Raw genomic sequence first — 27,450 nt, 5'->3', positions numbered from 1 at the left:
GCGGCTAGGAAATGCGTGGGGTCAACAATGGGAACACATTAGCAAGGTTCACTCCGCTCGGCGTGTGGTCATAACAGCAAGAAGCAAGCGGGCCGCAAGGCACCGAGACGCGGAAATGGTGAAAGCCACTGCACTAGTAGAACATTCAGCAATATATTGTGAGCTGTGGTTGGGCTCCGGATCTCGTGTGGTGGCGCTGCCGTGGGGCTGCGGGAGTGGGAAAGAGGGGGGGGAGGGGCGCTCGGGGGGGGGGGGGCAACAGGGGCTGCCTGGGTTAACCACCCCCATCGCAAATTCTCTTGGCCCATCGCATGCCTATGGCAATTCTGGCCTTACCCTGTAACCCTTGTCTCCATAGGACATACATGCTTTGATTGGCGCCGCAGCGCTGCTGGTGGCTGCTGCAGAACTCCAGTTACCGTGTTTGGTCACACGTGTTTGTGAAGCGAGTTCGTTTTTTAAGGGTTGGATCAACATCAACGCCTATTAGGCTCAAAGCAGGATGTTGGGCAACCTGAATTTCAACTCGCTAGTACAAGGGGTTGTCAGCAAGGCCAAAGCGCTCGCTCTCAATGTCACAGAGATAGAGGTAGGGCTTCTGGCTAAATCACGCTTGCAGGCAGACAGAATAAGTGCGGACTTGCGATGATCCCGCGCCTCGCTCTTCATTTCCGGTGCGCAGCTCAAAGTGCTGGAGGCGACCAACGAGGAGCCATGGGGACCCCACGGGTCCGCGATGGGGGAGATTGCGCGTGCAGCGGAGGACCCAGAGAAATACAACCTCATCATGAACGTCATCAGCGAGCGCCTGCAGGTACTGCAGCTGTGAATCTTTGTTTCAGGGCTTATGGCAGTTGAAGCGCTATGCGCTGTGCCCAGCTGCAGCTCTGACTGTGGACACACGGCTCCCGTGCCACGTTCCTCACCTCCACCTGTGGCTTCCCCTGCCGTGCGTGTGCTCACAGATGCGGGACGAGAACTGGCGCCTGTGCTACAAGGCGCTGCTGCTGCTCGAGTACCTTGTTAAAAACGGGCCTTGGGTGAGCTGTGGGAAGGGGGCGTTGCGCGTGCAACGCAACAGCCGTTCATTGGCGCAATCACCCTACGGCTCCATCCCATGCGCTCCCCTGGCTTAGCCACGGCTGTCCCGCTGACCTGCCGCAACCTGCAGCGTGTGGTAGACGAGCTCAACCGCAGCGTGTCCTCGCTGGAGCGACTGCGTGATGAGTTTGAGTACCGTGACCCGCAGGGCAAGGACCACGTAAGTCGGACAGTAAGGAAACACTCGGGAGAGCCAGACGTGCTTGGTGCCCAGCATATGCCGTCTCATTACTTGCAGAGGGCAGAGAACTGTGGGATCACCATGGCAGGCATCATGCCTACAGACGCGTCCGGGGGCTTCATTGTCGTTAAGTGTGGTTCGCCGTGTGCGCTGTGCAGGGTGTCAACGTGCGGCAGAGGGCGGGTGAGCTGGCCTCACTCGTCAGCAACACCGACCGCGTTCGCCAGGAGCGTGAAAAGGTTAGCTGCTCCCCATCAGTTATGCCACGTCCTGTCCACCAGCTCTGTGCGCCCGCGCACCCCCATGCCTGTCCGGGGCGGCTGGCAGCTGCAGCACATGGATTGAATGGTATTGGCCGCACGCCGTGTGTGCTGTTATGTACCCCGACGTTGCCAGGCTGCCAAAAACGCCAACAAGTATAAGGGCGTATCGTCGTCGGACATGCGCGGATTTGGTGGCGGTAACGTGGGTGGCTACGGCGGCTATGGCAGCAGCGGCAGCGGCTTCGGCAACGGCGGCGGCGGCTTTGGATCTGGGTCGGGCGCCTTCGGTGGCGGCGGTGGCGGCGGCGGCGGATATGGTGGCGACCGCTTTGGGTCGGGCAGCGGGGGCTTCGGCTCCAGTAGCAGCCGCCAGGTAAACAGCGTCGAGGTTTGCTATTGCAGATGGTTTGCGGTGGAATTGGGTCGGCTGGTGGAGTTGCCAGTTGGCGGGCTGGTTCTCATCTTGGCCATGATGCACCCCCCCCACACACACATATGCACGGTACCTTGCAACCACGCCGTCCAGGATCATGGGTGATGATGTACAAAACATACTGAAAATGTTGACCGGGCCATGCCCTGGTTGAAATCAACCAATCAACCCTTAACCCCGCAACTTGACGGTGCATCCTCACGCACGCCATGCGAGCATGCCTACACGTGCGCCGAGGGGCCACACGGGATGCACAGTATCTGCATATGCCGGGACCAAGACAAGGCGCACGTGCATGCGCTGCACGGCCCGCCCCTGCACCACGGCCTTGCACCACAGCTGACATGGCTTCCTGCGCGCCCCCAGCAGGCCTACCCCGGCACGGAGAGCGTGCACATGCCTGCCGGCAGCAGCAGCAGCCACCACAGCCGCACCGGATCGGGCTCCAACGCCAACACCTTTAACGCCTTCAACAACCCCACAGCCGCCGGCCACTCGGGCGGCGGCTTTGGTGGGCTGCGCGGCACTGGACCGGCGGCTGGGTCTGGGGTGGGGCCCGAGGAGGGCGAGGACCCATTCGAGGCCACCCGCAAGCGGATAGAGCGGCTGAAGGCGGAGGGCGCGCTGCCGGAGCCGCCGCCGTCAGCGCTGCCGCCGGGTCTGGCAGACGTGCCGGCCGCAGGTGCGCCTGTGGTGTAGAGGACGAGCCTGTGATGACTGCCAGCCTTGGGACTTACAGCATGTCGGTATTCGAGGCACACCGAGACATGCAGTCATGACTGCGGCATTGTCGTCGCACGTATCCGGGGTCAGAGCGCCGCGGCCTGGCTTGTCAATGGATGCCCCTAAATGAACGGGCTTAATCTGGGTAATGCGCAGGCGCCAAGGCTCCCAAGAAGCTGTCCGAAATCAAAATCAACCCCGCGGTGGCCGCCACGTTCGCGTCCATGCCCATCGCGCCGCCGCCCAGCGGTGCAACCATAGGTAAGGCAGGCAGGAACGCTGAGCGCTGTGTGCGTGCCGTGCTGGCGACGAGCGCAGGTGTTGTCACAGTCCAAGCTAACGCCATGTGCTGCCACTCTATGGCACGCAGGCAAGCTGGCACCGCCTCCGGGCGCCGGTGGTGCTGCCAAGCCGCCGCTGCCGCTGCCCGCCGCGAGCAACACCCTGGACCTGTTTGGGGAGCTGAGCGGCCCCACATCCTCGCAGCCCGCTCAGTCACAGCCCGCGGCCAGCGCTGCTTCGGACTGGGACGCTTTCGGCTCGGCGCCAGCTGTTGCGCCGGCGCCCGCTGCGGCTCCGGCCGCGCCGGTGGATCCCTTTGCCGTGCTCGCCTCTGGACCCACCGCGGCCACAGCAACATCTGTGAGTTTGTGTCACCAATGACTTGCGACCCATACCGTAACCACTGCCAGCATGGCCGATTTGGAGGCGTACGACCCTAATCCGATCACGTTGTCGGGCTGCTGTCGTTGACCCTGTCAACCTGTTTGCTGTGTCCGACCCAGGGTGGCAGCGCCTCGTTGGGCGGCTTTAAGCCCGCGGTAGCGACGCACGCGAGTACCTCTTCCAAGCCGGGCGTGCCGCCGCCGCTGTCATTCGACGACTTCGCTGAGCTGCCCGCCGCGCCGGTGGCGCCCGCTGCTGCTTTCGCGGCACGGCCAGCTGCGCCGGCGGCGGACCCATTCGCGGCGTTAGCATCCTCCTCTGGTGCAGGCGCGCGGCCGGCGGCGCCGCCCCCCGCCGCCGCTGACCCCTTTGCAGTGCTGTCCGGAAGCAGTTCCAGTGCCCCCAAGCCCATGATGACGGCGGGCAATGCCGCATCCAAGCAGGCGATGCCCCCGCCGCTGCCGTTCGACGCGTTCGGGGCTCCGCCGCCGGCGGCGGCGGCACCGGCTCGCACGCCGCAGCCTGCAGCGGGGGCAGACCCCTTCGCGGCACTGGCAAGCGGCGGCTCCGCGGCGGCTTCGCGCCCAGCGGTACCAGCGCCAGCACCTGCGGCGGCCTTCGACCCGTTTGCGCCGGCGCCGTCGACCATGGCGACAGCGCCTGCGACGAGCAGTGGGTTTGGCGACTTTATGAGCGGCAACCGGTCCTCATCGCACGGTGAGTGCGCTGTGCATATGGCACTTTTCAAGGATTGTCTTGCCGTGGCGTGTGCTTCCGCTAGCGCGTGGGGGGTATGGCACTGATCTGTTGCACAACCCTCCTGCCTGCAGGTGCCGCCGCCAGGGACCCCTTCGCAGACCCGTTCGCCCCCGCCCCCGCTGCGCCGTCCTTCAACGCTTTCCCTGCTCCCCCTGCCGGTGCTGGTGCGGGCGGCGCAGCCAGCTCCGGCGGCGCGGCTAGCTCGGGCGGCGCGACCATGGCAATGAACAAGGCGGGCGCGGCGCACGGGGCTGCGGGGCAAAAGAGCAACGACCCGTTTGCAGGGCTAGGGTTCTAGAGCGCTGACTTACACTAGATGCGCGCCCGCGCTGCAGGTATGCACGCATGGTTCTTTCCAGCACAGCACTGTGTATGAAACACATTATATCCACAAATGCCCCAGCGTCAGGGCAAGGTAACCCCAGCGAGCGTCATGGCGGTCTGTCAGTGACAGGCCTTGCCGGCAAGGGTGCTGTGTGCGTATTGAGGTCACCAGTAGGCAGGAGCGTTGACACGAGGGCATGTACTTATCGGGTTTGGTAGGATGGCCTAGTATCTGCGGACTTGGGCCTTGTGTACTCCCATAGTCATGGCGTCTGGACGTCTCTCCCGGCATCCACAGTCATACATGCATTGCCATTTCTATCGGCCAGGATATCGGACACTGTGTATGGACGTGTGATCCGCTGCAACCCAAGGGACTCTGGGCTCCCCGCGATGCGTACCGTCACTGTCGCGTGCTAAAACGGTGCAGTACATGTGCTGTCTTGCGGTGGCGTTGTTGTTGGCAACGGCACGAGTGAATGGAAGATGGGGTGAACTGGTCCGTGTCAAGCAGATATCGCCTACAGAAGAGGCAACCGGTGAACCGGGCAATGCGCCCCCAGACGCGTAACCTTCCGTTCCGCAGTTCCTTTTATAACAGCACTATGTACAGAAGCTTTCATGAGCTTTAATCAAGCACTCCTGATGAGTAGAACGCGCACCCATGCAGTTCACAGGACCCACATGAACCGCCCCACCGAACGCTTGAGCCTACTGAAGCGTCTTGAGACCGTGCCGTGCGACCCAACGACTTGTCCTTAAGTACCAGCATGTGCTCCCTCGCCCCACTTGCACTAATGCATATCAGCCATTGTCTGTTCAATCACGGCCTGTCAAACTCTCAACCGGTGTTGGGCCTCGTCACCTGAAGCATGCATCCATTCCCACGCCCACATCCGGGGCCATGCTAGCATCACGCCATGCCGGTATCGGGCATCACATTAGGCTTCAAGGTTCTCCTGGCAGAACTTCTGTAGCAGAGGCACCATGCGCGCCGAAATGTTGGGCATCCTGCGGGGCAGGCAGAGCCGGACAAGGAGGGGCAGAAGTTCAGGGGCGTGACGACGCACGTGCGCACGTAGAGTGCATCTGCAGCCGGCACACCGGACGATGCGACACACCCGGCCGCACGCAGGTGCCGACGTACAGTTACTAAGCCGCTTACTGCACGATACCAGAAACGGCCGGAGGCCTCGTAGGTTCCATACGGCACACCCCACCCGCGCGCGCGTCCGCGCCAACTTACTGGTACGTGATAAGGCCGTAGCAGGGCTGGCCGCCTAGCCCCGTGTCCACCTTGCACACGGCACAGCCCTCGCTCTCTTCCGGCACGCCGCCCATCTGGCGGCCGTAAACCAGCGGGGGGTGGTGGCGGTGCACCTGCAGTCGGCATGGCAAGGCAGGGCAGGGCCGTTGCGGTGGCAGGTCGTAATGCAGCCGCCACGTAGCGATGGGAGCGAGTTGTGTGTGTACATGTAACATGTGCGTACGGTATGTGTATCATTGTTCAGTACCGTATGTACGTGCAGGCGCGCGCGCATGTGCAGGAGCAGAAGGCCATATGTCTTAGGGTGAGGGAAATAGTGTAGGTCATTACCGGTCCGACCCTGACAACAGATGCAAAAAACAGTACGGTTTGCCATCATAGACTGACACAGCCCGCCAAGGCATGCGTGCGTGTGGTATCTGCATGGTCTCAGGGAAGCAAAGCTGCTGGCATCCGCAGCCACGCACGCTACGACCCTGCGAACATATCCCTTTCACTCCAAGGCAAGACCGCTGTTGAGAACGCAGTTGGCGGCAAGGCCTATGAGATGCCATCCATGGATAAAGGAGATACCTGCTGCACCGCGCAGCTGGAAGCGGACCCTGACGAGACCCCGCCTGCACACGCTGACCACCGGCGCCACGCCCCCCTACCTCGTAGCGAGTCCCTAGGACGATTATGCCATGCTTAATGGCGTCGTCGCGGTCATTAAAGAGTGCCTGCAGAGGTTTCAGCTCTGCTGGCTCCACCTGCAGGTGCGTGCAGCGCCCCCGAGCACGGTTAGCGAGCAGGGTGCGAGGTAGGCATAGGAGCACAGCCTGCTTACGGTGAAGTTAGACGCCAGCACTGTCCCCTGCTCATTGAAGAACAGAAACTTGGCAGCGTCCTTCAGAGATGCCTTCGCAGCTTCCGCAATCGCCCCGCTTTGCCCGCTCATTGCGGGTGCTGATCCCTCACAAATGTTGGGGTTGGTCACGAGCTCAAGGCCACTGGGGCTCTCGTGTCAGCTCAACACGCTCGATTAGCGGGGTTTTCTCAACTGTCTCTTTCTGCGTGGGTATCACTTGGCGCAAATGATCGAATGAGCGAATAGTGTGTGATTAGTAGAGCTGTTTGCCCTGAGACATTTGCAGCGGATTGCTTGTAACTTGGAACAAATGGTTGAAGCGCACTCGAGCCCTGTGTAACAATTCCGAAGCATTGTTTCATAAGACGTCTTAGTTTGTCAACACTGCGCGCAATAGGTAAACTGTCGCTGCAAAAATGCAGGCCCTTCAGAGCCACTCGTCTAACGCGCTGCTGAAGCGTGCATGCGCGCGCACCGCCACACTGCCCGTGGTCGCTGCTCGTACGAACCGGCGTCTTAGCACTGTTGCCCGCGCAGCGGCTGACGCGGCCGGCGTGAACCCTTTCGCGGCCGCTGCCCCTGGTCTTGCCCCGTCCCCGGCCAGCACCCCGGCGCCCGCCGCGCCTTCAAACGACCAGGGCGATGGCTGGACCACCCATACCTGTGAGACAATTATGCAGGGCCTTATGTAAGGGTGCAAGCTGCCAATAGCAGGACTGCGGGGACCCGGGCGAAACTGCTCCCATGCTCAACTGCTGCACGCACGGTACAGGGAAGTGGCGTGGCTACACCATTTCCTATAAAACGGCGGGTTGCGGCGAGCCCATCCTTTTGGTGCACGGCTTTGGCCTGAGCTCCTTCCATTACCGCCACCAGCTGCGGACCCTCGGGCAGAAATACAAGGTACGTGGCAAAGCGGAGTGGAGTGCGCTGCAGTGGAGGCCGGAGGGTGTCGGCGGTATGGGACCCGGAGTGTGTGATGTGGGGCTGACTCGCGTTTCAAGGGATGACGGGATGATTCAATGGTGGGATGAGGCAACCAGGAGGAGTGTCTGTGGGAGGGCTGTGCGAAGGTCTATGCTCTCGATACCCTGTGTTATTGGGAGTCTGTGGTAAGCCTGTAGCCTCTGGCCCCGTACACGGTGCTAGACTCCAATCATGCAACCGCATGCAGCCGTGCAGCCGCCTTCTTTCAATCTTTGGTCGCACACATTTGTTGCAGGTGTACGCCATCGACCTGCTGGGCTTTGGCGGTTCCTCCAAGCCTATTATCCAGTACAGGTGGGCGGCCGTGTCTGCATATCTCAGCGAGGCTGCTAGAGCGTGAGGGAGAGGGAACAGCACACTGCGCATCAGTTGCCGCGTGCACGTCACACACACACACACACGCACGCAGTGGTCAAGTATGCTCTCGAGGTAATCCGCGGCCGCAAGCCTGCATCGCATACACTGTCCTGCGCGTATTGGCTTCCTTGTGCACAACACCGCACTACGGTGCCCCAGCCCTGCTCGCCGTCCGCCCCATACCGCCTGCGGCCTCTCCGCCGCTCAGCCAACACTTGTCCCCGTCCACATCGGTTGCCGTGTACACATCACACACACACACACACACACACACACACACACGTACACACACATGCATTCACACACATGCGCATTCACACACAACGTCATCACCCGACGCCTGCCCTGCCTCACCGCCTCTCTCACGGCAGCATGGAGCTGTGGCGCGACCTGCTTGTGGACTTCATGGCCGAGTTCATGGGCGGCAAGCCGGCCGTGCTGGTGGGCAACAGCATCGGCGCCTTGGCGTGCCTCATGGTGCGTGTGGCGCGGTGTGGCAGGGCGGGGCGAGGTCGGGGGTGGGAGCAGAGAGATGGATGGCGGTGTGTGGGCTGAGGGCTTGAGGGGCGGCAGGCGGTATGGGGCGGATGGCGAGCAGGGCTGCGGCACAGATGCGGTGCGGCATCCAGTGTGCACGGGTGGTGGCATAGGGTTGGGAATGTGTGACGTCCGTGCAGTCTGACGGACCGTCTGACGGCTAACTGCCCTTGCACTTGTCGGTGTGCATCACATGCAGACCAACGTGGCGGCTCCGGAGGGTGCGGTTCGTGGCACGGTACTGCTGAACTCGGCGGGCGCGATGAACAACAAGGGCGTGATCGGCGACTGGCGCATCGTGGCCGTGTACCCGCTGCTGTTGCTGATCGACTTCCTGCTGTCCATCCCCGCCGTGTCGGCGGCGCTGTTCAAGAACCTCGCGCGCAAGGAAAACATCAGCCAGGTGCGAGAGGGCGAGCCGGAGCTGGGCAGGGGGGGGGGGTGTAAATACCAGCCCAAACTAAACCACAACCAACGAAAACGGGAGTGCAGGCAGAGGCGTTAGTTGCGAGCGATAATACTTATGGGATGTGGGCCGAGGCGTCGCGGAGCAGCAGGGCGAGCGGCGCCGGCGATAAATGTCGCCGCCCGGGCTCGGTGACGCGCACAACAGCACAAGACAGGCACGCGGACGCGACAAGCAAAACCCAGGGGGGATTGCCCGAGCGCTTGGACTGGGACTAGCTCGTGGCGGCACTGGCGCGGCTGCGGTTGAGCAGCATTAGTGCTACGGTGATGCAACACAAGAACGTGACTGCCTTGGGTGCATAAGTCCATCGGAGCTGGTTCGCGGCGGGCCGGCTCCCGCACGTTCGTGGCGTACGCGCAGCCTTGCTGCGCAACTCCCGCCCCCACCTTCTCATCCCACCAAGTTGTTCCCTAACGCTTGCATTCGGACGTCCTCCCACAGATCCTCAAGGACGGCGTGTACCGCGACCCCAGCAAGGTGGATGCGCGCCTAGTGGACGAGATCCTAGCCCCCAGCCAGGACCCGGGTGCTCGCGAGGTGTTCGTATCCGTCATCACCGGTCCGCCCGGCCCCAAGCCCTGGCAGCTCATGCCGCAGCTCAAGGGGCCGCTGCTGGTGCTGTGGGGAGACAAGGACACGCTCACGCCCGCGGACGGCCCCGTGGGCAAGTACCTCAAGGTGCGGATGTGGCGGTCGCAGGAATTGGCAATGCATGTTGGATTTATGGCGTGTTGTAGGGGTTTCCATGCGAGGGAGGGTGACCTACTTTCCGGGCTGAGGCACGCCATGCTGCCCTAGGAGTGTCCCCTTGCCCTTTACCTTCGCCCAGCATCTTGTGTCAGTGCTCAGCGCCGATGCCTGCCACGTGCCCTGCCACGCGCCCACCGCGCTGACCACAGGACCTGCCCGGCAAGCGGCCCGACACGTCGTTTGTGATGCTGGAGGACGTGGGGCACTGCCTGCACGACGACCGGCCCGAGCTAGTGCACAGCCACCTGCTGCCCTGGCTGGAGGCCGTCATGGCGGGCCGCCCCACCTGCGCCCAAGTGGGCACCAGCACCACCAGCACCAGCAGCACCAGCAGCGCACCCGTCCTGATTGGAGAGGATGATGTGGTGGGCTTGGCGTCTGCCTCGGTGTCGGGCTCGGAGGCTGAGGTGGAGCTGGCTCCCACGGGCGCGGAGAAGGAGGCGCCCGCCTCGCAATGATCCCCGCCTCTCACCTGTTTTAATCAATTGGGGAAGTGTGTGTCGTTCATTATCGTGTTATCACAGGCACGTGAGTGGTCGTGGTATCTGCGGTTGCACGCCACAAGTTTTGAAGACTTAACTTCGACGTAATGAGAGATTACGGAAATTGTTTGGCTGGGGTTTATTTCAAGGTATGAATGACCGTAACACTGCAGTGGCTGTCCCTGCGCACACGCGGCAGTGCCTGACATGCGCAGACCCACAAATGTGTACCGGTACTGCAGGTTAGCCGTATGATTTTATATAGGAAGAGTGGCTGTGTTGAATGAAGTTAGGGGATGGTGAGCACGAGAGAGTAACGCGAGCGAATGCGGTAACAAGGAGACTCGCACAAGGGCTTCGAGCGGGTTCACGTGCCTTTACGGCTTTACGCAACACGCTGAAACGGCTGAGGAAGGGGTGGAGCGGTTGGCGCCTCTCCGGCGCGGCACTGTGAAGTTGTAGCGCTGACACATAAAGCGCCGATGCAAAGGACTCCCCATGAGGCCCTGAGCGCCCTGACGTGGATTGGGTCTGAATATGCTCATGGTCCGCCAGTCACAAGTCAGGAAATTTCAGAGCCCGTATCGACACGATTACAATAACTTTCTGTTACCCTTCTATCTTCAACTTAGCCGCCATCCTCCGTCGTCCCTCCTCTCCAGTGTCCCTGGCTCTTTCACGCATCAGCTGAGCTGCCTCACGGAGCTGCCTCTGGGCGGCTAATAATACTCATGCTGCAGCCTGATACAGTGCCCGAGCGCCCTGTCGAGGCCGTCACTCCATGGCCACATGGCTGTGCGGTATCTGCCCTCAAGTCCCTGCAGCCCTCCTGTACAGACGCGATTCTCGAGGCAAGCTCAAAACTAGTACCGTAACACCGTCAACCCGCCTGGCGGCAACCTGCAGACATCCTGCAAGTTTAATCATGCTGTTGATCACTGGATCCAGGCACCCTTCTGTATGACATTGAAACATACACGTGGTCACGTCAACTACTCCTGTACTGATACAGCCTCCACATCACGGGCCGCGTCTTTGCTACCGCTAGCTGACGCTCTACCGCCAGACAGGAGGCGGCGCTCCCAGTGCCGACTGCTGCTGCTGCTGGTCCTGCTGCTGCTGCTCCTGCTGCTGGTGCGGCAACGGCGGCACTGGCGGCGGCTCGTAGTCTCGCAGCTGGCCCCAGGACGGCCCCGCGCTCAGCTTGACGGGCAGCGGCACGCTCAGCGCCACCTCGCCCTCCAGCACCGCCTGCACCAGCCGCGCGGCGGCCGGCAGCAGCTGCTCCGCCACCTCAAACACCAGCTCATCGTGAACCTGAGCGGGGAGGGCCGGGCCGGGCAGAAGTAACGCGACATGACAGCAGCCAATAGAGGGGTGATGAGAACCAGACCCAGGTTGCGCTTGGCTCCACGGAGGCGCGGAAGAGCCAGCAAGGTTGCGGCTCGCGCTGAAGGGTACCCTGCAGAACACCCATACATGTGTTCGATGCGTCGCAAGCAGCCATGCGCGCGCCTAGGGCCCTCCCGCACGCACCATGAGCACCATGCGCACGTGCGGCGCCAGGCCCTCCGCCTCCAGCCGCCGCTGCAGCGTCACCATGGCTGCCTTGATCAGGTCCGCGGCGCTGCCCTGGCACACCGTGTTCACCGCCTGCCGCTCCGCCTATAAGGCAGCACACGGATCCAAACAGCCGGGCACCGTCCAGGCGACAGCAGCGTTGGGAACACGGGGCGGGATCATGCGATGCACGAGCGATGGTGGCGTCGTGAAAGCACGGAGGGGGAAGGCAATGGTGCCTACCTGGGCTCGGGCGCTGCGCGCGTCCTTGCTGGCCCGCTCGTTGATCCGCGAGTAGTAGCGCCGCCGGCCCATCAGCGTCGTGGTGTATCCGCAGCTGCGCACTGCCTCTACTACCTGCGACCGCCGGATGCAGCGCAACACACCAGCACACACGCCAGTGCAGTGTCATGCTAACTGCAACGGGGCTCCACAGCACGCATACCGCGTGCCCTGCCTTCAGCCATCGGCCCCCAGCCGCCTTGTTTCCCCTACACCTGTCCTGTCCTTCCGCCAGCCGCCCACCTCGCGCATCCAACGATCCACGCTGGGTATGGCGCGGCGGAAGTTGTCGGACAGCTCGCCTGCCTCCGCCACCGACACGCCCAGCTCCTGCGCCAGCGTGTTGGTGCCCATGCCGTACAGCATGCCGTAAGCCAGCCGCTTGGCCTGCACCCGCACCTCCGGAGTCACCTGCAAACGTGTGGTGGCAGCGCGGCGCCGCAACGCACCATGTCATGCCCCGCTGCACAGCCGTGAGGCTGCTAGCCCTACAGCTCCGCAATCCACATGCAAAAGGGTCTGCCATGAGCCATCAAGATCCAGAGGGGCCAGGTGGTATGCGCCGGTGAGCAACAACACATGTATACACATCCTTCCCTTGTCTTGCAATGAAAATGCGCATACCTGCTCCACCGGCACCTTCTTCCACTCCGCGGCCAGCAGGATGAAGGGATCCTGCGCCGGGTTGCGCAGCAGCGCACACAGCGCCGCGTCGCTGGAGAAGTGCGCCATGAGCCGCAGCTCGATCTGTTTGTAGTCGGCTGCCAACACCATGTAGCTGAGGGGGAGCGCGCGAAAGTGGGCGGGGTTAGTTCACTCGAAGCCCAATTAGTTTGTTCGGATTCCAACTAAACCAAGACCCAGGACTGGGGAGGGGCAAGTGTCAAGCCAACAAAGTATGCCTGGCATGAAACACCACTGGACATCCTGCACTTGCAAAGCACTCACCCTGGCGGCGCCACAAACGCGCTGCGGAGGTTGAAGTGTAGCGTCACGCTGCGGCCGCCCTCTCCGGCTCCTCCTCCTCGTTCCTCGCCTGGCAGCAGCTTCAGCTCGGCCCCGTCCGCTCCTGCCGCTGGCGGTGTGCCGGCGGAGGCCTGGCTGAGCTGACTAGCCATGAAGGTGTACTCCACTGGCCGCGGCACGGTTTGCAGGTTGGGCTCATCCATGGCCAGGCGCCCGGTGGCGGTGCTGGTGTGCAGCCAGGTGCCACACAGCCTGCAGGCAGCGGGGCGCAAGGTGCGCAGGCAAGGGCGCGAGGAGCAAATGCGGCTGAGGAGCGAATGGCAGGGCATGGGTGGGCGGTTGTGGGCGACATCGTGAGCGGGGAGGTGAGGGCAAGGTAGGTCCCGCGCACCTGATCACGTCTGGCACGGGCCCGGGGCCGCCAGGCTTTACCGCGCCACCGGTTGCGGCGCCGCCTCTCTGAGGCTGCTGCCCCTGACCCTGGCACCGCTCCAGCTCGTGCTGCTGGCGCTGCCACTGCCCCTTGGCTGTGTGGTACAGCGTCTCCACGAAGCCGGTCAGCAACTTGTGCAGCGTGCGGTAGTCCAGCAGCAGTCGGATGATGGGGTGGTGCGTGCTCTCCTCCAGCTCCTCCAGAACCTGACGAGCGAAGCGATAACACACAGCAGCATCCCCTGGATCAGCATTGAAGTCGTGGTGCGGACAAAGCGACGCGCGACGTGTCCAATCTAGCGCCCCACACCCACCCCACAAGCGTTCAGTGGCCGCTACGCCCTCACCTCTTTCTTGGTGGAGGGGTGGCGCTGGTTCTGGTTGCTGAAGGCGCAGGGCGGCGGCGGCAGGTTGAGGTGCTGGAAGAGGACCTCGGACACGTCCTTGGGGCTGTTGAGGTCAAACGTCATGCCTGCGGCCAGGTGCGCCTTGGCCGCCAGCTGCCGCAGCCGGGCCTCCAGCGGGCCGCGCTGGTCCTTCAGCACCTGTAGTGGGAAGAAAACATCAGATGAAGGCTTTTCCAGTTGTGGGATTGGTGGTTTGTGGTACATCGGTGTTGGTAGTATTGCCGGCGTGAGTGGCAGGCGTCCTAGTTCCGAGAACGTTCTGGTGGAAGGGCGCCTTTTTATAGGCTGAATTTGCTGCCGCGACCGCACCTGCGGTGCCAGCGCGATGCCCTCGCCCTCCATGCGCGCCAGGATGCGCACCAGCGGCATCTCCAGCTCCAGCAGCGGCCGCAACAGCCCCTCAGACTGGCGGGAGTGGCGGCGGGAGAAGATTGAAGAGTTGAAGGGCTGATAGGACTTGGACTAGGTGGGCGCCGCAACAGATGATACCGTGCAAATGTATGTGTATGGGCCCAGTCGCTGCTCACCTGCAGCCGTGGCAGCTTGTCTATGTAGATGCGCCGCACCATGGCCGCGCGGCGACATGCGTCCGCCTGGCGTGTGGGCAGCTGCCGCACCACCACCCCCGCGCAGTTGAGTACACCCAGTGCCTGGTGGTCGAGGTTGCCGAGACGTGGAAGGCAGCAGGAAGTTGGTTATACAGGTGAAGAAGTTGGGTTTAGAGGTTACACAAGCTGGCTTGGGATGCGGGAGCTGTACCTTTGTGTGGGCGGTGGAGCCGCACACCTCGGGCATCTTCATCCGCTCCTCCAGGCCCTTGGTCAGCGACAGCTTGCCCGACTTGCCACGCGGCATGTTCTGCAGGCGACATGCACGGATGATACTAGAAAATGAAGAATGTAAGGGCGGTGCAAGCATCTACGCCCTCTTTACAAGGGCATGGTCAGCCATAGACACGGAGGCAACAAGTCCACGACTTCTGGGTGCGGCACTCACTATAGGGTCATCCGGGTTCAGCATCCAGAGGAGTATGCGCACATCCACCACGGGGTCCGCCACGTACAGTGGCGGCAGCGCCCCGCCGCCACCCCCACCAGCAGCAGCCGCAGCTGCAGCGGCTGCGGCTGCGCCCATGCCGGCTTCCGCTGCTGCCGCCTTAGACATAGGTAACCCAGCAGCTTGGCCAGAGGCGTCACATGCCGCAAGTGCAGCTGTGAAAGCGCCCGCCGCTGAGCCCGCGCGGCTGCCGCCCGCACCGGCCCAAGTGTCGGGTGCGGTCCGGTCCCCTGAGCCGGCAATGGCTGCTTTGGAAGTTGTGGCAGTAGCGGCCTGTATGGCGGCACGGGCCATCAGCAGCTGGCTCTTGAGCTCGAAGGTCACCTTGGTAGATTGCTTGTGTGCCAGCAGCTGCCGCACCTCCAACCACACCGCCTCTGCCTCTCGCGCCGCCTTCTCCACCGCTGCCGGTGCGCCTCCAGCCCCACCACCGCTGCTGCCTCCCTCGGCGCCAGGAAGCGCCACCGTGGCAGCCAGAGGGATGTACACGGCGCAGCCATCGGCCGCACACAAGGCAATGCCCTCCAGCCGGCCCGTGACCGAGGCGGCGGCCTCCCCAAGCGCAAACGTCGGCATGCCACCCGCTGACGCCGCCGGCCCGCAACCGCCGGCAGGTAGCGGCTCCAGCTCAAAGTGCTGTGGCAGCCCCACACTGTTGGTGGCGATGCCGCGGCCCAGCGCCACTTGCGGCACGCTCGGCAGCTGCAGGTTGGTGTTGGCGCCGGCGGGAGCCGCTGTCGTGCCCCCCTCAGCAAAGTCGAGTGCAAAGGCCCACACGCCGACGCGCCGCAGCTGCTCGCAGGCCGCGGCCACCTCGCCCGCCGACTTCAGGACGGTGAAGCCCGGCACGCGCAGCATGGGCACCTGCGACTGCACCGCGTGCAGATACGACTCGTCCCCGTTCGGGCCGGCGCTGGCGCCGCCGCCCACTGGAGCGGCGCCAGCTGCGGCGGCCCCAGCGCCAGAATGCTGCTGTGCCGACTCCAGCCCGCCTTGGCCCGCGCCCCGAGGAGACGCTGCGGCGCCACCGCGGCCCGGGCTGCGACCCGGCCAGCGACCTGGCGAGCGGCCCGTGCGCCCTGGGCTTGTGACCCTGGCGCCCTGCCTCGCTGGCGACATGAGCTTCCGCTTGTCAGCAAGTGATGGCAGCTGCGGGTGAGGCGGCGGCGGGGGATGGTGTGACGGCTCCAGCACCGAGGGCGCTGCGGCGAGCTGTGGGTGCTGCGGCTGGCCAGGTGGCAGGTAGGGGTTCACTGGCTGCGGTAGTTGTTGGGGAGCGCCAGGCTGGTAGCACGCGGCGCCATTTGGGCCAGATGGATACGTGCTGCCACCTGTGGCGTGTCCGTACTGCTGCTGGTGCTGGTACTGCGCCTGCTGCGGCGGTGGCGGCAGCGGCGGTTGCTGATTCAGTTGCTGAGGCTGTGGCGGCCGCAACCCCTGCGGCAGCGGTGGCCCTTGCAGCTGCTGTGGTGGCCCGTGGCTGGGGGGCCTCATGTCCCCAGCCGCATGCCCCTGCTGGAATCCAGGGGCCCCAGGTGGGGGCCCGGGACCAGCGCCTAACCAAGGCCCGGCCGCTGTTGCTTGCGCTGTCGGGGGGGGCGGCCCGCAGGGCCGTGCCAGCGTTCCATTTGGCGGTCCGACATTGGCACGTGAGCCCTGGCCTCCGCCTGTTTGCCACTGCTGCTGCTGTGGCTGCTGTCGAGCATACTGGGGCTGCGCTTGCTGCAACATCTGCGGGTTCTGCTGGTGTGGGTATTGGTGGTGGTGATGCTGCTGCTGTTGCGCGTACTGTTGCTGTTGCTGCTGTTGGTGTTGCGGTTGGTATGGGTAATGCTGCTGCGGCTGCTCGGAGCGTTGCTGCCCTGCGTGTTGGTGTTGTGGTTGATGGTACAAGTGCAATCGCTGTTGCGGCTGATTAGAACCCTGCTGCTGATGAGTACTCTGCTGCGGATGTGCAGCGAGCTCCTGCCACTGCTGCTGACCGTCCGGGGGCCAAGGCGGCCGCCCTGGCTGTTGCTGCCCGTGTCCACCTGATGAACATTTGTGGGGCGTTATGTGTTGAGGACAAAGGACATAACACGAGCAAGAGTTAACCTAAAACACATATGCAACCCTCGGCTATTGCACTGCACAGCTCTTGACATTCGGAGTGTCAGCCGTTGCCAACCCCGCTCTCCCATGCACCTGAGTCGACGCGGACGCGCTTTGCGTCATGCTCCCCGTCGGCCCTGCGCGCATCTCCCCCAGCAGCAGAGCGCTTTGCGTGCTGGGCGCATGCCGCATTTGCGGCCGCGGGTGGCGCGGCCACAGGTCCACTTGCTATCCCTGATGCGACCGGTGCTGGCACGCCTACAGCTGAGACAGCTGATGCGCTGTGCGTTCCCGCACGCCCCATAGCGCCTGGTGCAGTCGCGGCGCTGGTGCCTGGCAAGGCACTTGCCACCGGTAGCTTGCCGGGTGAGGCAGCTGCAGGCGGCGCTGGCACAGAGGCCAGCGGTCCTGGCTCTGCCGTCCCCGCCATTACCCCCAAGCCCCCGACCTGCATGCGCTCAGGCGGCGACCGGCCCGTCCGAGGCTGCTTTGGCGGACGCGACGGCGTCGTGGACTGCTCCTGAGCTTGGTCAGGCTGCTGCCTCGCGCCCCCAGCTGCTCCGTCCGAATGCGGGCCCGCGGCGGAGGCCTCGGCGCATGCATGTCGTGCCTCGGCGTTCTCGAGCCCGTCCTTCTCACGCCCTCCTTTAGCTGGAGCGCTGTGGGCGGCTCCATCTGGGTCGCCGGCCTGGGCATTGGCTGCCATGTGGGCAGCCCGTGCTGTCAGCTTGCTGCCCGCCGCCCCGCCGGCGGCTCCTGGGGAGCGCTCGGCGCCTGAGGTGGAGCCGCCGGCACCTGGCCGCCTGGCGTCCGAGCCCTCCTGCGCTGGTGGCCTTGGCGGCGCCAGCGAGGGGTCGATGGGAGCGGAGTGCTCCTGTGACGCTCTGGGGTCCAGCGCCGCCCGGAGCGCGCGCGCCTGCTGCTTGAGCTCCTGGACCTGTGCGTTGGTATGAGGTGTGGATGGCAAAGACAGTTGGCATCAGCGCATTGCCGGAACCGGCGCCGGCAGGGCGGCCCGATTTCATAACCACATTCTCAGCCTGTAAACCGACAGCCAACCTTTTGGTTGACTAGGTCCTTGGCTCCCTGCAGGATCATGCGCGCGGCGCGGCGCTCCGTCTTGCGCTGCTGCTCCTCCTGCTCCGGGTTCTTGGCGCCGCCGCCTGTGCATGGAAGCAGGCAAGGGACGCACACTTTTAAGCTGCTTTCCAAGCCTCCATGGCACCTTTCAACAGATGAGAACATACAGCAACCCACCCTTGCCCTCGGCCGTTGGGGGCACATGCGTCCTGTAACGTCATGCAGCTAGCTACCACACACCTGCTGACAGGATCTCCAGCAGCCGGTCAAACTCGCAGGCCGCCACCGCCTCCGGCATGCGCAGCCCCGCCTTGAACAGCAGCCGCGCGCGGTGGCCCTTGACGTAGGGGATCTCCGTCAGCGCCACCACCTCGGGCCGCACGCCATACCACACACGGCTCTGGAACTTGGCGATAATCACCTGCCGGGTGCACGTGCGCTCGGACGGGAGTCAGGGTTTCCTATGAAACATACGGTAAGTGCTTGCATCAGGGCCCCGGGTGAAAGGCCATGGCCTGGTCGCGGCTGCCGCACATGGCTGGCCCGGAGAGGTCAGGCGCACGCCCGCCAGGTGCCCAGAGACCCTGCCTACCTCCATGTCCGACCAACCGAGGCGCTCACAGAAGGCGGCCACCATAGCAGAGAAGCGCCCTGCAAGTCAAGGCATCAAGATGCGTCGTCCTTAACCCAACAACCCCGGCCCTATGCTCTTCTTTATCTGCACACCTTGCGAGGGCCCAGCGTACTGCAACACATGCTCACCCGCGCGCTCCTGCAAGCCCTCCAGCGGCCCCTTCTCCTTGCCCAGGCCGTACTTCTCAGCCACCTCCTTAAGCGGCACCTGTGCGCGTGGCCAAAACACACATGCAAGCCACCTGACGCCAAGATGATGGCCCTGCAACCCTGTAACCGCCCTCAGTCATGCCATGCATCAATCAGCCAGGTTCTTGCCCAGGTGCAACGCGGCCCCATCGCTCGCACCTCCTGGATGAGGTCGTTCAGCACCATGGCCGCGAAGAAGCGCCGCGCGATGCGCTCCTTCTCCGAGTCGGCGGTGACGGCCGCCCCGGCGGCGCCGCTGCGTGCGCCGCGGTGGCCCTGCCGTAACTTGACCAGGTAGCCGGGCACCACACCCACCAGCTCCGCCACCCGCGCGTCCACCTTGGACAGCTTTTCGAACCAGTGGAAGTAGCTGCGGGCCGAATGGGGAGCAGGTATGAGGGGAGGGGCGAAGCAGCGTGGTGGGAGGTGTTACTCCCATTCTTGCAGGCTTCTGCCCCCGCTGGCTGGGCCGAGAACTGGGCCATGGCCGTGGGCTCAGACTTGCAATGGCGCCCAAGGCATGTGAGAGCGCGCACCCCAGCAGCCCGCAGGAAGAAGGCAGGCAAATGCGGGTGTGCACTCACATCTCCCAGTCCACGCGCAGGTCCTCCTTGATGGGCGTGACCAGGTAGGTGACGTGCAGGTCGGTGGCCAACACCAACGACATGCGCGCCCGCTCCAGGTCCGCCCGCACCTGCAGGGCAACAAAACCATAGCAACTGTTAGCAGGTGAAGCGGCTTCAGGCGCAGTTATGCCGCAGCCTGCGTGCCATACCCTCCCACACCGAAACGCCTACCACCAGAGCCTCCTCGGGCGGCATGGAGCTGGCGAGGGTGGCCTTGCCAAAGGGCGTGGGGCCCCAGTTCAATGTCGCCTCGTCCACCCTGCGGCCGTATCGATCAGGTAGCGGGCGTGTCAGCTGCATTCTGCAATGGACTCACCGCACAACCTGCAACCAGCACAAAAGCTGTAGGGCATGGAGCGCGCAAGGATGCCGAGAGAAACGTGCTTGTGCCGAGGCCTGACCTGATGAAGCCGTTGTCCTTGAGCCAGTGCAGCGCGGCGATAGTGGCCTTGGCAACCGCCCCGAAGCCGTGCTGCGCGTGGATGAGCGTGCAGGCGATGAAGCGCTTCACGTCCGTGCCACTGCTCACGGCGCCGGACGCCACCACCTGCAAACCATGCGCAATACGTTCACCCAATTCAGTCGTGGGAGGAGAGCACGTGGCAGCTCGCAGCCAGAATCCTCCGCATGCGCTATGCAGGTTGATGGGCGTGCGTGCCTTAGGCGCCGGGCCTCACCTCCAGCACTGCCCGCTTCATGCCCTTGCGCGCCTCGGTCAGGCAGCTGGCAATGGGGTTGGCCTTCTGCTGCATCAGCGCCAGCAGCGGCGCCACCGGCCGGTTCTTCTCGCAAATGATAAAGGACTCGCCGGCCGTGTCAATGCCAGCTCGCCCCGCACGCCCTGACATCTGGCGGTACCTGTGGGTAATGGTTTATGCAACCGCACGGTTTCTGCTTGCTTGGCTGGCTGTGTAGGCCTGGTGGGCTGCAAAGCAGTGTGCGGTAGTGAGGGCGTAGAGCAGGGGCGGCCTGCGCCAGGTGCACGGCACACAGCTCACTTGGTGGCGTCGATGGGGTTGTCCTGCTTGCCGATGTAGGTGTGGCGGAAGATGACGCGCCGCGCGGGCAGGTTGACGCCCGCCGCCAACGTGGACGTGGCTGTGAGCACCGAGATGGCGCCGGCCTTGTAGGCGGCCTCGATGAGGTCGCGTTCTTCGTTGGACAGGCCTGTGGGTGCAGAGTCAACAAGGGGATTTCCCAGGTGATGTGGCCTGGTAAGCTGCGCCCGTAGCCATCCTGGCTGCTATACAGGTGGTTTTGAGTTGCTCCAACCGTTTTGTACTGCGTGCCGTGCCTACCCGCATGGTGGTACGCCACGCCCCGCGCCACCAGGTCGGGCAGGGTGGGGTCGCCACCCGACAGCCGCCGCAGCTCTTGCACGTACGTGTCGCGGGCGTTGCGCGCCGCCGCCGGGCTTACCCCGCCGTCCGGGTCTTTGCCGGCCGCTGCCGCGGCGTTGGGCGGCGGGTCACGCTGCGCGATGGCCACCAGCCGCGCAACATGCTCCGCCACCTTTTCGCACCAGAACTGTTGAGACAAAGCATGATTGCACATGCAGTGTGTTGCAGAGCGGAGGTGACGCGGTGGCCGAATAGTGCAAGGTCACGCGGGTGGTGCCATCCAGCGCGCACCAAGGAGGCAAAGGGAGTTTATGTGCGCACCTTGGAGGCACAGAAGATAAGCACCGAGTGCCCCTCCCGCACGGTCTCCTGTGTCAGCAGCGCCACGTGGTCCGTGTCCTTGTCCTCCCAGCCCTTGTCCGGAGCCAGCTCGCGCACCAGCGCGCCGGAGCCATCCATGATGCGCCGCCCCACCTGCACCCAGATACCGCAGCTGATGTCAGCAGCGTGTGGCACGAGACTGGCGCCGTACCATCCAAGATGCGACAAGAGTAGCGCCGCGTCGCACAGGGCAGCGATGCAGCCGGTCCAGCGCTAGCTCTGGCAGGGTGCTGCACCCGCCCTACGTACCTTGACGTACTCCTGCAACTGCACCGGCCTGAAGTCGGTGATGTACAGCGCGGCGTCCAGCCAGCGCGCCACCACGTCCACGTTGGGCATGGTGGCGCTCATGCCGATCACCTGCGACGCCAGCATAGCACGCTGTGTTCATGAAAAGGTGCCACAAACCCCAACTTGGCCACAAAGGACTAGGTCACGCAAGAAGTACTTCATTTCAACTGATTCCTGCCTACACGAGTCGGCGCCTGCCTGTCCCCGCACCTGCAGCCCGTCGCGCTGGTAGGCCGGCCCCACTGTTGTCCAGTCAAATGGTGGCTCCTCCACCTCTGTCATACCGTTCGGCCCGCCGCCGCCGCCCGGCGATGAGAGCGCGCTGTTGGCGGTGGCGGCGGCGGAGGTGGCGAAGCGCAGCTTGGTGAGCAGCAGCTCCAGAAGGTAGCCCCGCTCCTCCTCCCCCACCTGTGCATGTAACCGAGAGCAGGTTGGGCACCGCAGCACCGTAACGCGGAGTCGGCAAATGGGCAAACATGCACTATCGACTGTAACCGCCAAGCACGGTGCCGGATTCAGCACGATGCTGCTGTGCGCCCAAACGATCTGCACACCATGTGCAGCTCATCCACAATGACGGCCGACAGCTCGCCCAGCGTCTCTTCCTCCAGCATGGCGTTGACCAGCATGTTGGCTTTCTCAATGGTGGCCACAATCGCGCCTGTGCATAAAGGCAAAGGACAACTGATCTAGGCCAGCAACGAACGCATTGTAGCACCGCAACAAAGCTCCACGTGCAGCTAGGCGGTTAGGGCGGCCAAGGACTGACCTACGCCCGGCTGGATGATCTTGCCGCTGGTCTGGCCGCCGTACGCGCTGTTGACGGTGCGGTTGATGGGCGCCAGCAGCGCCTGCAGCGCGTCCGCCTTCTCCGCGCACAGCGCCACGAAGGGCAGCACCAGCATGAAGGGCTTGCCTGCGGGCGAGGGGCGGTGTGTGTGTGTGTGTGTGTGTGTGTGCGTGTGTGCGTGTCAGGCTGTATGGGCTGGAGGTCAGGTGCCAACCCATGAGCGCCCATCTAGCCACGCACGCTGCAACAATACCATTTGCGTGAGCCAGCGCTCCCATGCTCACGCTCTCCCGGCGCCGAAAGCATGCCTCACCCGTGGTCAGTAGCCGGCGTATGCCCAGCATCTCCGCCACCATGGACTTGCCGCCGCTGGTGGGCGCACAGTAGACCAGGTTGCGCCCCATGAGAACCCCCATCTGGCACAAGCACTCCGCCTGTGCGGCCAACGCCCGAGCAGCATGCATGGAAACCGTCCGGTTTAATTGAGTGCTGTGATCTAGCAGGACCTGCGCTTCTCACGTGTACCCATCATCTCGAGTACAGGACATGGATGGTCGCGTGCATACAGACGGGTGCGCACCTGCCACTCATACAGGTCAAACTGCCGCCCGCTGCGGTCGTAGTAGGCTTGGCACAACGGCTCCGGCAGGTAGGCCTCCAGCTGCCGCGGCGGTGCGGGTGGTGGCTGAGCTGACGGCGTCGCACCCGCTCCCGCTCCAGCCGCCGGCCCCTCCTGCTCGAGCCCGGGATCGACAGCTGTGCGATTGGGGCTGGGGCCCGGAGAGCGTTTCTCAGGAGTGGACGCCGCGCCGGCTTCGCCACCACGCGCCTTCGGCGTCCCACCCGCTGCGCTGCCTGCGCCACTGGCGACCGCTGCCAGCGACGCTGCCAGATTGCCGGAGCCGACCTGGCTGCCACCAGCTGCGCCGCGTGGCGTGTGGCCATCGAGTGCGATTGAGCGCCGGCGCTGGCGCAACTGACCCTCCACCACAGCGCGCTGCGTCAGCGCCGCCGCGTACGCTTCTGCGTCATCGTCATCATCGCTGCTGCCGTTGTCAACCTCAGGAGCCAGCGGAGCCACCGGCGGTGCTGCAAGCGGGGCCGCAGGCGGGGCGGCAGGCTGAGCTGTAGATTGGCCAACATCATGGGAAGATGTGCCTGCTCCCGCCTCGGCCACAGCCCCAGGCCTTGGGCCTGGCTCCGGCCCTGTGACATTTGTGTGTCCTGTGGGGCCTGGAAGCCCCGTACCAGGCCCGCTAACGCCTGCCATGAAAGTTGAGACGGGTGCAGCGGCCGCGCTTGCCGGGTTACAAGATGGCTGCTGCCCGTGCGCGTTGTCCTCATGTGGCTGCCGCTCATGCCCATGCTGGTCCCCTGCAAGGCTACGAGCCTGACCCAGCTGGTGACTAGTGGCGTGAGGATGCGGTGGCTGCTGCTGCAGCATGGGCTGCTGCTGCATGGGCTGCGGCGGCGGTGCACTTACGTGTCCAGGCGGGTGAAACGGCTGTTGCAGCGGCTGCTGCATTGCCATGGAAGCCAGCTGTTGTGGCTGGTGGTGGTGAAAGTGCTGTTGCTTCTGTTGCTGCTGGGGTTGCTGCTGCAGCTGCTGCTGCAGTGCCGGTGGCGGTCCACACGAGTACCCAGCAGGTGGGTGCGCATGTTGGAAGGCCTCCTGCCGGCGCTGCTGCTGCAGGTGCTGAGGCGCTGCCCGGTTTGTCTGGGCGCTGGGAGGCCGGGGCGGCAGACCCAGAGCAGAAGCGCCCGCTTGTCCTGGAGCCTGAGCGTGCTGTCCGCCCGGCTGGACCCCAGTAAGAGGCCGTACTCCAGCTTCTTGAATTGGGTTGGGGGCCGATGGCTGCCCCGAGCCACCTTGCAGCCCATAAGAGGATACATGCAGCTGTTGCTGTGGCGGCCCGGACACCGCCGGCCGCTGCTCCTGTTCAGATTGCGGCCGGTCATTAGCGAGGGCCTTGCCCTGGTCGGGGTGCTGGGGCGGCAGGTAAGGGTTGTATCCTTGCGGCCGCTCTGGCGGCCTGGCCTGCTGCGCCTCCTGCTGCTGTGCGTGCCTGACGTGCAAGGGAGTGAATGCCAACTGCTTGACTGGCAACGGAGACTCGCCGTCGATACGCCTGCTGCCCGCGGAGGCTGCGCCAGGCTGCTGGTGGTCGGCTCTTCCAGCCGCGGCAAGGCGCGGCGAGGCTGCTCGTGCCTGGCCCTGCTGGCCATCACCGTCGGGTGCTGCGGCTGCGGCTGCGGCTGCCACGACCGCTGCCGCCCCCACCTCAGCCAACCGGTGCCTCTCCTCCAAAGCATCCAGCGCAGCAAAGAGCCCACCCGACTCCATCTCGGGTGTCGGGCCCGTTGAACCGGCCTTCTGAGCTGTCACATCAGCCGCGCTGGCGTTCCCGCCCTGCGGTTGCGGCTGAGCATATGCTGTGTGGATTGGCAGTTCTGGAGTGCGGCCCCCACCCGACGCACCCGCGCCCAAATCTGCTGGTGCGCCGCCGTGGCTTGCCTGCTGGGGCAGCCCCATCAGCTCAGGCTGCATGCCCTGCTGCTCATGACGGCTGCCACCGTGCCCTGGTTGCACATGCTGCGGCTGGTGTTGCGGCTGGTGCTCGGATCGCGCCTGGGGGTAAGCGTCTTGCTGCTGCCACGCTGGCCGCCCCGGCTGGTTGAGCCTTGGAAAGCCACCCCATGCAGGCTCCTGCTGCTGCGCCGGCCTGCCCTGCTGCTTGTCCAGAAGCTCCAATGCAGTCTGAACAGGCCCGCCGCCGACGCTGGAAGGATTTGGGTTAGCCACTTGGTCCGACCCATGTGCTGTGGCACTCCCGCCTGCACCCGCGTCTACATCCGCCTGCCCCGTAGCTGCCGTCACGCGTCGCTCCAGGGAATCTAGGGCTGCTAGCATTTCGTCATCAAAGGGCGTGCTGTTGGCACTGCTCGGCGCGCCGCTCGCTGCCGCTGCTTTCGCGGCCGCAGCAGCTAACAAGCCCTTGACGGGTTGGCACGCCGGCGTGCGGTGGTCCCAGCCCACTGACAGAGTGGCGGCGGTTGCAGCGGTGGCACCTGCAAACGCCGCACCGCCAGGCAACATGCCGGCATGCGCCGCCGCGCCATCCACATTGCTGGGAGCCGCCGTCACCATCAACTGATGCGCAGCAGGTGCCTGACCCGCCGCGGCACCAGCATGGGCGCCGCTGACCATGTGGGACTTCTGCGCACTGTTAACCACCGCTGGCCCCGCGGCGCATGTCGGCCTCCCTCCTGTGCTGGGGGCGAACTGCAGCTGCGGGACCGCGACGGAACTGACGCGCGAGGGGAACTCCATGCCGAGGGGGCTGACTGATGGATTGCCGGAGTACGCCAGCAGCTTGCTGGCCAGACTGAGCTTCGCACGCGACGTGTGCACACTGTCGCTGCAAGTGCCGCTGCCGCCTCCACTTGTCAGCTTGCTGCAGCCGTATCCCGCACCTCCAATGGACTCCCCGCCGGGCTTGGATGCCGATCCGCTACCAGGACCCCGACCCGACCCCGGTGCCGTTGGCAGGTGGCCTGGTTGCGGACTGCCCTTGGATGGCTGCAGAGGCAGCGGCTCATATGTGACGCCGCTCCGGCCTATTGCGCCTGCTCGCCGCTGCACAGCGGGTGAGCAGGTGCCGCCCTGCCGAACCCCGGGGACACATACGGCACTACATCTTGCTGGAGGGGCCCGCTGGCCGGCGCCAGCAGCGGCACTTCCGTCAGCGCCAGCTGCAACGTCCGTGGCTGGGCGCCCGCTGCCAAGTCGCTCCGGGACGAATGGGCTGGTACCAGCACCATCTCCGAGCGCCGGGCCCTTAGCCATAGCGTTTGCTCTCGGCTCCGGCTCCGGCTGCCCAGCTTTGCACCCTGGGCTAGACGCGCCTGCAGAGCTGCACACCCGGACGCCGCCGACATGGGGCACATCGACAATTCTGGCTGCGTGCGGCGGCTGCTCATTTAGAGCTAGGTTGCCCTCCACGTGCTGGTCAGTGCCATGGGCGTCGCGATTTGCGCCCCCGCCCTGCAGCCGCTGCTCCTCCTCTGAGCTCGACGCCAGCAGCCGCGCCAGAAGGTCACCACCAGGGTGCTGGTGCTGCTCCCGCTGTTCCTGCTGCTGTTGCTGCAACAGTGCTTCCGTCAGTGGAGCAACTGTGCCCACCTGCGCCAGCCCACCCATCATGGCGTTAGCATCGTCTGGAAGCACGGGCTGCGGCTCGCGCAGTGCTGCCTCGGCAAGCCCCTGCGCTATACCGCGCAAGCCAGCGAGAGCTCCCAGGTTCAGCTCTTCTGTGGGCGTAGCGGGAATACCGTCCCCGTCCCCGTCCCCTTCAATCAGCGAGCTGCCGGCCGGCGTTGCTGCAACAAAGCTGACAAAGCTTGCTGCTGATAGTCGGGGCGGCGGCATGCGCGCCGCGCCCAAGGCATCGGGCAGCATTCCCACGCTAGCTGGGTCGTGGGCTGCTTGCATGGCCATATGGCCCGCCGGAAACTGAAGGGCTGCTGCCGCGTCGACCTTGGCCTCTGCTAACACCCTTCCATCATTTGCGTCGCGTCCTGCCATAGGTGGATCCACACGCGTGCCGGCTACACCGCTGCCATCCTGGCCTGCAACAGTATGCAAAGGAGAGGCCGTGGGACTGAGCCGCTAAGTTGCATGACGGTGGGTTGACTTGGTTCCCACCATGATGACCTGCCTGGGGTGCCGTCGGAGTTGTCGGCATCAAGAAGCAGGGCCCGCAAGGTGCTCCGTGCTTGCTGGGAGCTGCTTCGGCTCCGTCGCCCGGACCTGCGACAGTTGCAGCCTTTATCATTCCTGTTTCACATAGCACTCTTCTCAACCGAGATAACGCTCACCTACTGCCTTTTCGCGACCTGCCCCGACTTTGGTGGCCAGGCTCCCCCGAATCCGCTCCAGCACCGCCTTCCATGGCCCGACTTTACTGCCATCGCCTAATACGGTTCATAGGATATACACCGTCACAGACGCGCGAGTAAAGGGGGGCCTAAATGAACATGAAATATATCATGGAAACGTCGTTTACTCGACAGCTGAGCAGCGACATTTGGCAGTGGGACATTAAAAGCGCGTTACAGCAATCGAGCAGAAGCTGGGATACTATATGGAGCCTTCGCGCGCGCTCGTCCTTCGGCGTGCT

The 27,450-nt window shown here is 64.2% G+C and overlaps 4 protein-coding genes across 4 annotated transcripts; 2 read left to right on the top strand and 2 right to left on the bottom strand.

Moving 5' to 3' along the window:
* The first annotated feature begins 342 nt into the window (after nucleotides 1–342).
* CHLRE_16g664450v5 (uncharacterized protein) lies at nucleotides 343–4,938 on the top strand. Its single transcript, XM_043071047.1, has 11 exons — nucleotides 343–589; nucleotides 683–814; nucleotides 966–1,040; nucleotides 1,172–1,261; nucleotides 1,441–1,521; nucleotides 1,679–1,918; nucleotides 2,348–2,660; nucleotides 2,858–2,962; nucleotides 3,072–3,343; nucleotides 3,487–4,084; nucleotides 4,198–4,938. The coding sequence occupies exons 1-11, from the start codon at nucleotides 503–505 to the stop codon at nucleotides 4,422–4,424; spliced, it is 2,220 nt and encodes a 739-aa protein (XP_042915688.1). The 5' UTR covers nucleotides 343–502; the 3' UTR covers nucleotides 4,425–4,938.
* A 2-nt stretch (nucleotides 4,939–4,940) lies between these two features.
* Nucleotides 4,941–6,842, bottom strand: CHLRE_16g664400v5 (uncharacterized protein). Its single transcript, XM_043071046.1, has 4 exons — nucleotides 6,544–6,842; nucleotides 6,371–6,466; nucleotides 5,697–5,830; nucleotides 4,941–5,461 (listed from the first exon to the last, which is right to left on the bottom strand). The coding sequence occupies exons 1-4, from the start codon at nucleotides 6,652–6,654 to the stop codon at nucleotides 5,392–5,394; spliced, it is 411 nt and encodes a 136-aa protein (XP_042915687.1). The 5' UTR covers nucleotides 6,655–6,842; the 3' UTR covers nucleotides 4,941–5,391.
* Nucleotides 6,843–6,933: 91 nt separating this feature from the next.
* Nucleotides 6,934–10,769, top strand: CHLRE_16g664350v5 (uncharacterized protein). Its single transcript, XM_043071045.1, has 7 exons — nucleotides 6,934–7,227; nucleotides 7,337–7,467; nucleotides 7,787–7,845; nucleotides 8,280–8,385; nucleotides 8,645–8,848; nucleotides 9,356–9,592; nucleotides 9,814–10,769. The coding sequence occupies exons 1-7, from the start codon at nucleotides 6,981–6,983 to the stop codon at nucleotides 10,120–10,122; spliced, it is 1,293 nt and encodes a 430-aa protein (XP_042915686.1). The 5' UTR covers nucleotides 6,934–6,980; the 3' UTR covers nucleotides 10,123–10,769.
* Nucleotide 10,770: 1 nt separating this feature from the next.
* Nucleotides 10,771–27,372, bottom strand: CHLRE_16g664301v5 (uncharacterized protein). Its single transcript, XM_043071044.1, has 33 exons — nucleotides 27,149–27,372; nucleotides 26,989–27,080; nucleotides 22,851–26,899; nucleotides 22,584–22,704; nucleotides 22,250–22,396; nucleotides 22,035–22,141; nucleotides 21,691–21,888; nucleotides 21,439–21,549; nucleotides 21,130–21,282; nucleotides 20,767–20,995; nucleotides 20,467–20,635; nucleotides 20,146–20,326; nucleotides 19,870–20,015; nucleotides 19,640–19,727; nucleotides 19,427–19,536; nucleotides 19,002–19,212; nucleotides 18,783–18,861; nucleotides 18,613–18,671; nucleotides 18,261–18,441; nucleotides 18,000–18,103; nucleotides 17,034–17,877; nucleotides 14,790–16,879; nucleotides 14,553–14,651; nucleotides 14,321–14,443; nucleotides 14,103–14,198; nucleotides 13,734–13,931; nucleotides 13,346–13,593; nucleotides 12,937–13,206; nucleotides 12,613–12,766; nucleotides 12,232–12,399; nucleotides 11,950–12,063; nucleotides 11,683–11,811; nucleotides 10,771–11,463 (listed from the first exon to the last, which is right to left on the bottom strand). The coding sequence occupies exons 3-33, from the start codon at nucleotides 26,766–26,768 to the stop codon at nucleotides 11,203–11,205; spliced, it is 11,106 nt and encodes a 3,701-aa protein (XP_042915685.1). The 5' UTR covers nucleotides 26,769–26,899; nucleotides 26,989–27,080; nucleotides 27,149–27,372; the 3' UTR covers nucleotides 10,771–11,202.
* Nucleotides 27,373–27,450: the final 78 nt, after the last annotated feature.

Source organism: Chlamydomonas reinhardtii, chromosome 16 (assembly GCF_000002595.2).
Source record: "Chlamydomonas reinhardtii strain CC-503 cw92 mt+ chromosome 16, whole genome shotgun sequence".
Lineage (NCBI taxonomy): Eukaryota > Viridiplantae > Chlorophyta > Chlorophyceae > Chlamydomonadales > Chlamydomonadaceae > Chlamydomonas > Chlamydomonas reinhardtii.
This window is presented reverse-complemented; position numbering and strand designations above follow the sequence as displayed.

Bases quoted from the DNA above. Each gene is read 5' to 3' on its own strand.
- CHLRE_16g664350v5 (XM_043071045.1), top strand. From the start codon at position 6,981: ATGCAGGCCCTTCAGAGCCACTCGTCTAACGCGCTGCTGAAGCGTGCA. The intron at 7,846-8,279 runs GTGGGCGGCCGT...CTCTCACGGCAG, and splicing joins AAGCCTATTATCCAGTACAG to CATGGAGCTGTGGCGCGACC. The intron at 8,386-8,644 runs GTGCGTGTGGCG...CATCACATGCAG, and splicing joins GCGCCTTGGCGTGCCTCATG to ACCAACGTGGCGGCTCCGGA.
- CHLRE_16g664400v5 (XM_043071046.1), bottom strand. From the start codon at position 6,654: ATGAGCGGGCAAAGCGGGGCGATTGCGGAAGCTGCGAAGGCATCTCTG. The intron at 5,831-6,370 runs GTAGGGGGGCGT...TGCCGACTGCAG, and splicing joins TCCTAGGGACTCGCTACGAG to GTGCACCGCCACCACCCCCC. The intron at 5,462-5,696 runs GTAAGTTGGCGC...CCTGCCCCGCAG, and splicing joins TACGGCCTTATCACGTACCA to GATGCCCAACATTTCGGCGC.
- CHLRE_16g664450v5 (XM_043071047.1), top strand. From the start codon at position 503: ATGTTGGGCAACCTGAATTTCAACTCGCTAGTACAAGGGGTTGTCAGC. The intron at 1,919-2,347 runs GTAAACAGCGTC...CGCCCCCAGCAG, and splicing joins GCTCCAGTAGCAGCCGCCAG to GCCTACCCCGGCACGGAGAG. The intron at 3,344-3,486 runs GTGAGTTTGTGT...TGTCCGACCCAG, and splicing joins CCGCGGCCACAGCAACATCT to GGTGGCAGCGCCTCGTTGGG.
- CHLRE_16g664301v5 (XM_043071044.1), bottom strand. From the start codon at position 26,768: ATGGCCATGCAAGCAGCCCACGACCCAGCTAGCGTGGGAATGCTGCCC. The intron at 20,016-20,145 runs GTGAGGCCCGGC...CATGGTTTGCAG, and splicing joins TGAAGCGGGCAGTGCTGGAG to GTGGTGGCGTCCGGCGCCGT. The intron at 11,464-11,682 runs GTGCGTGCGGGA...CTCCCCGCTCAG, and splicing joins ACGTGCGCATGGTGCTCATG to GTTCACGATGAGCTGGTGTT.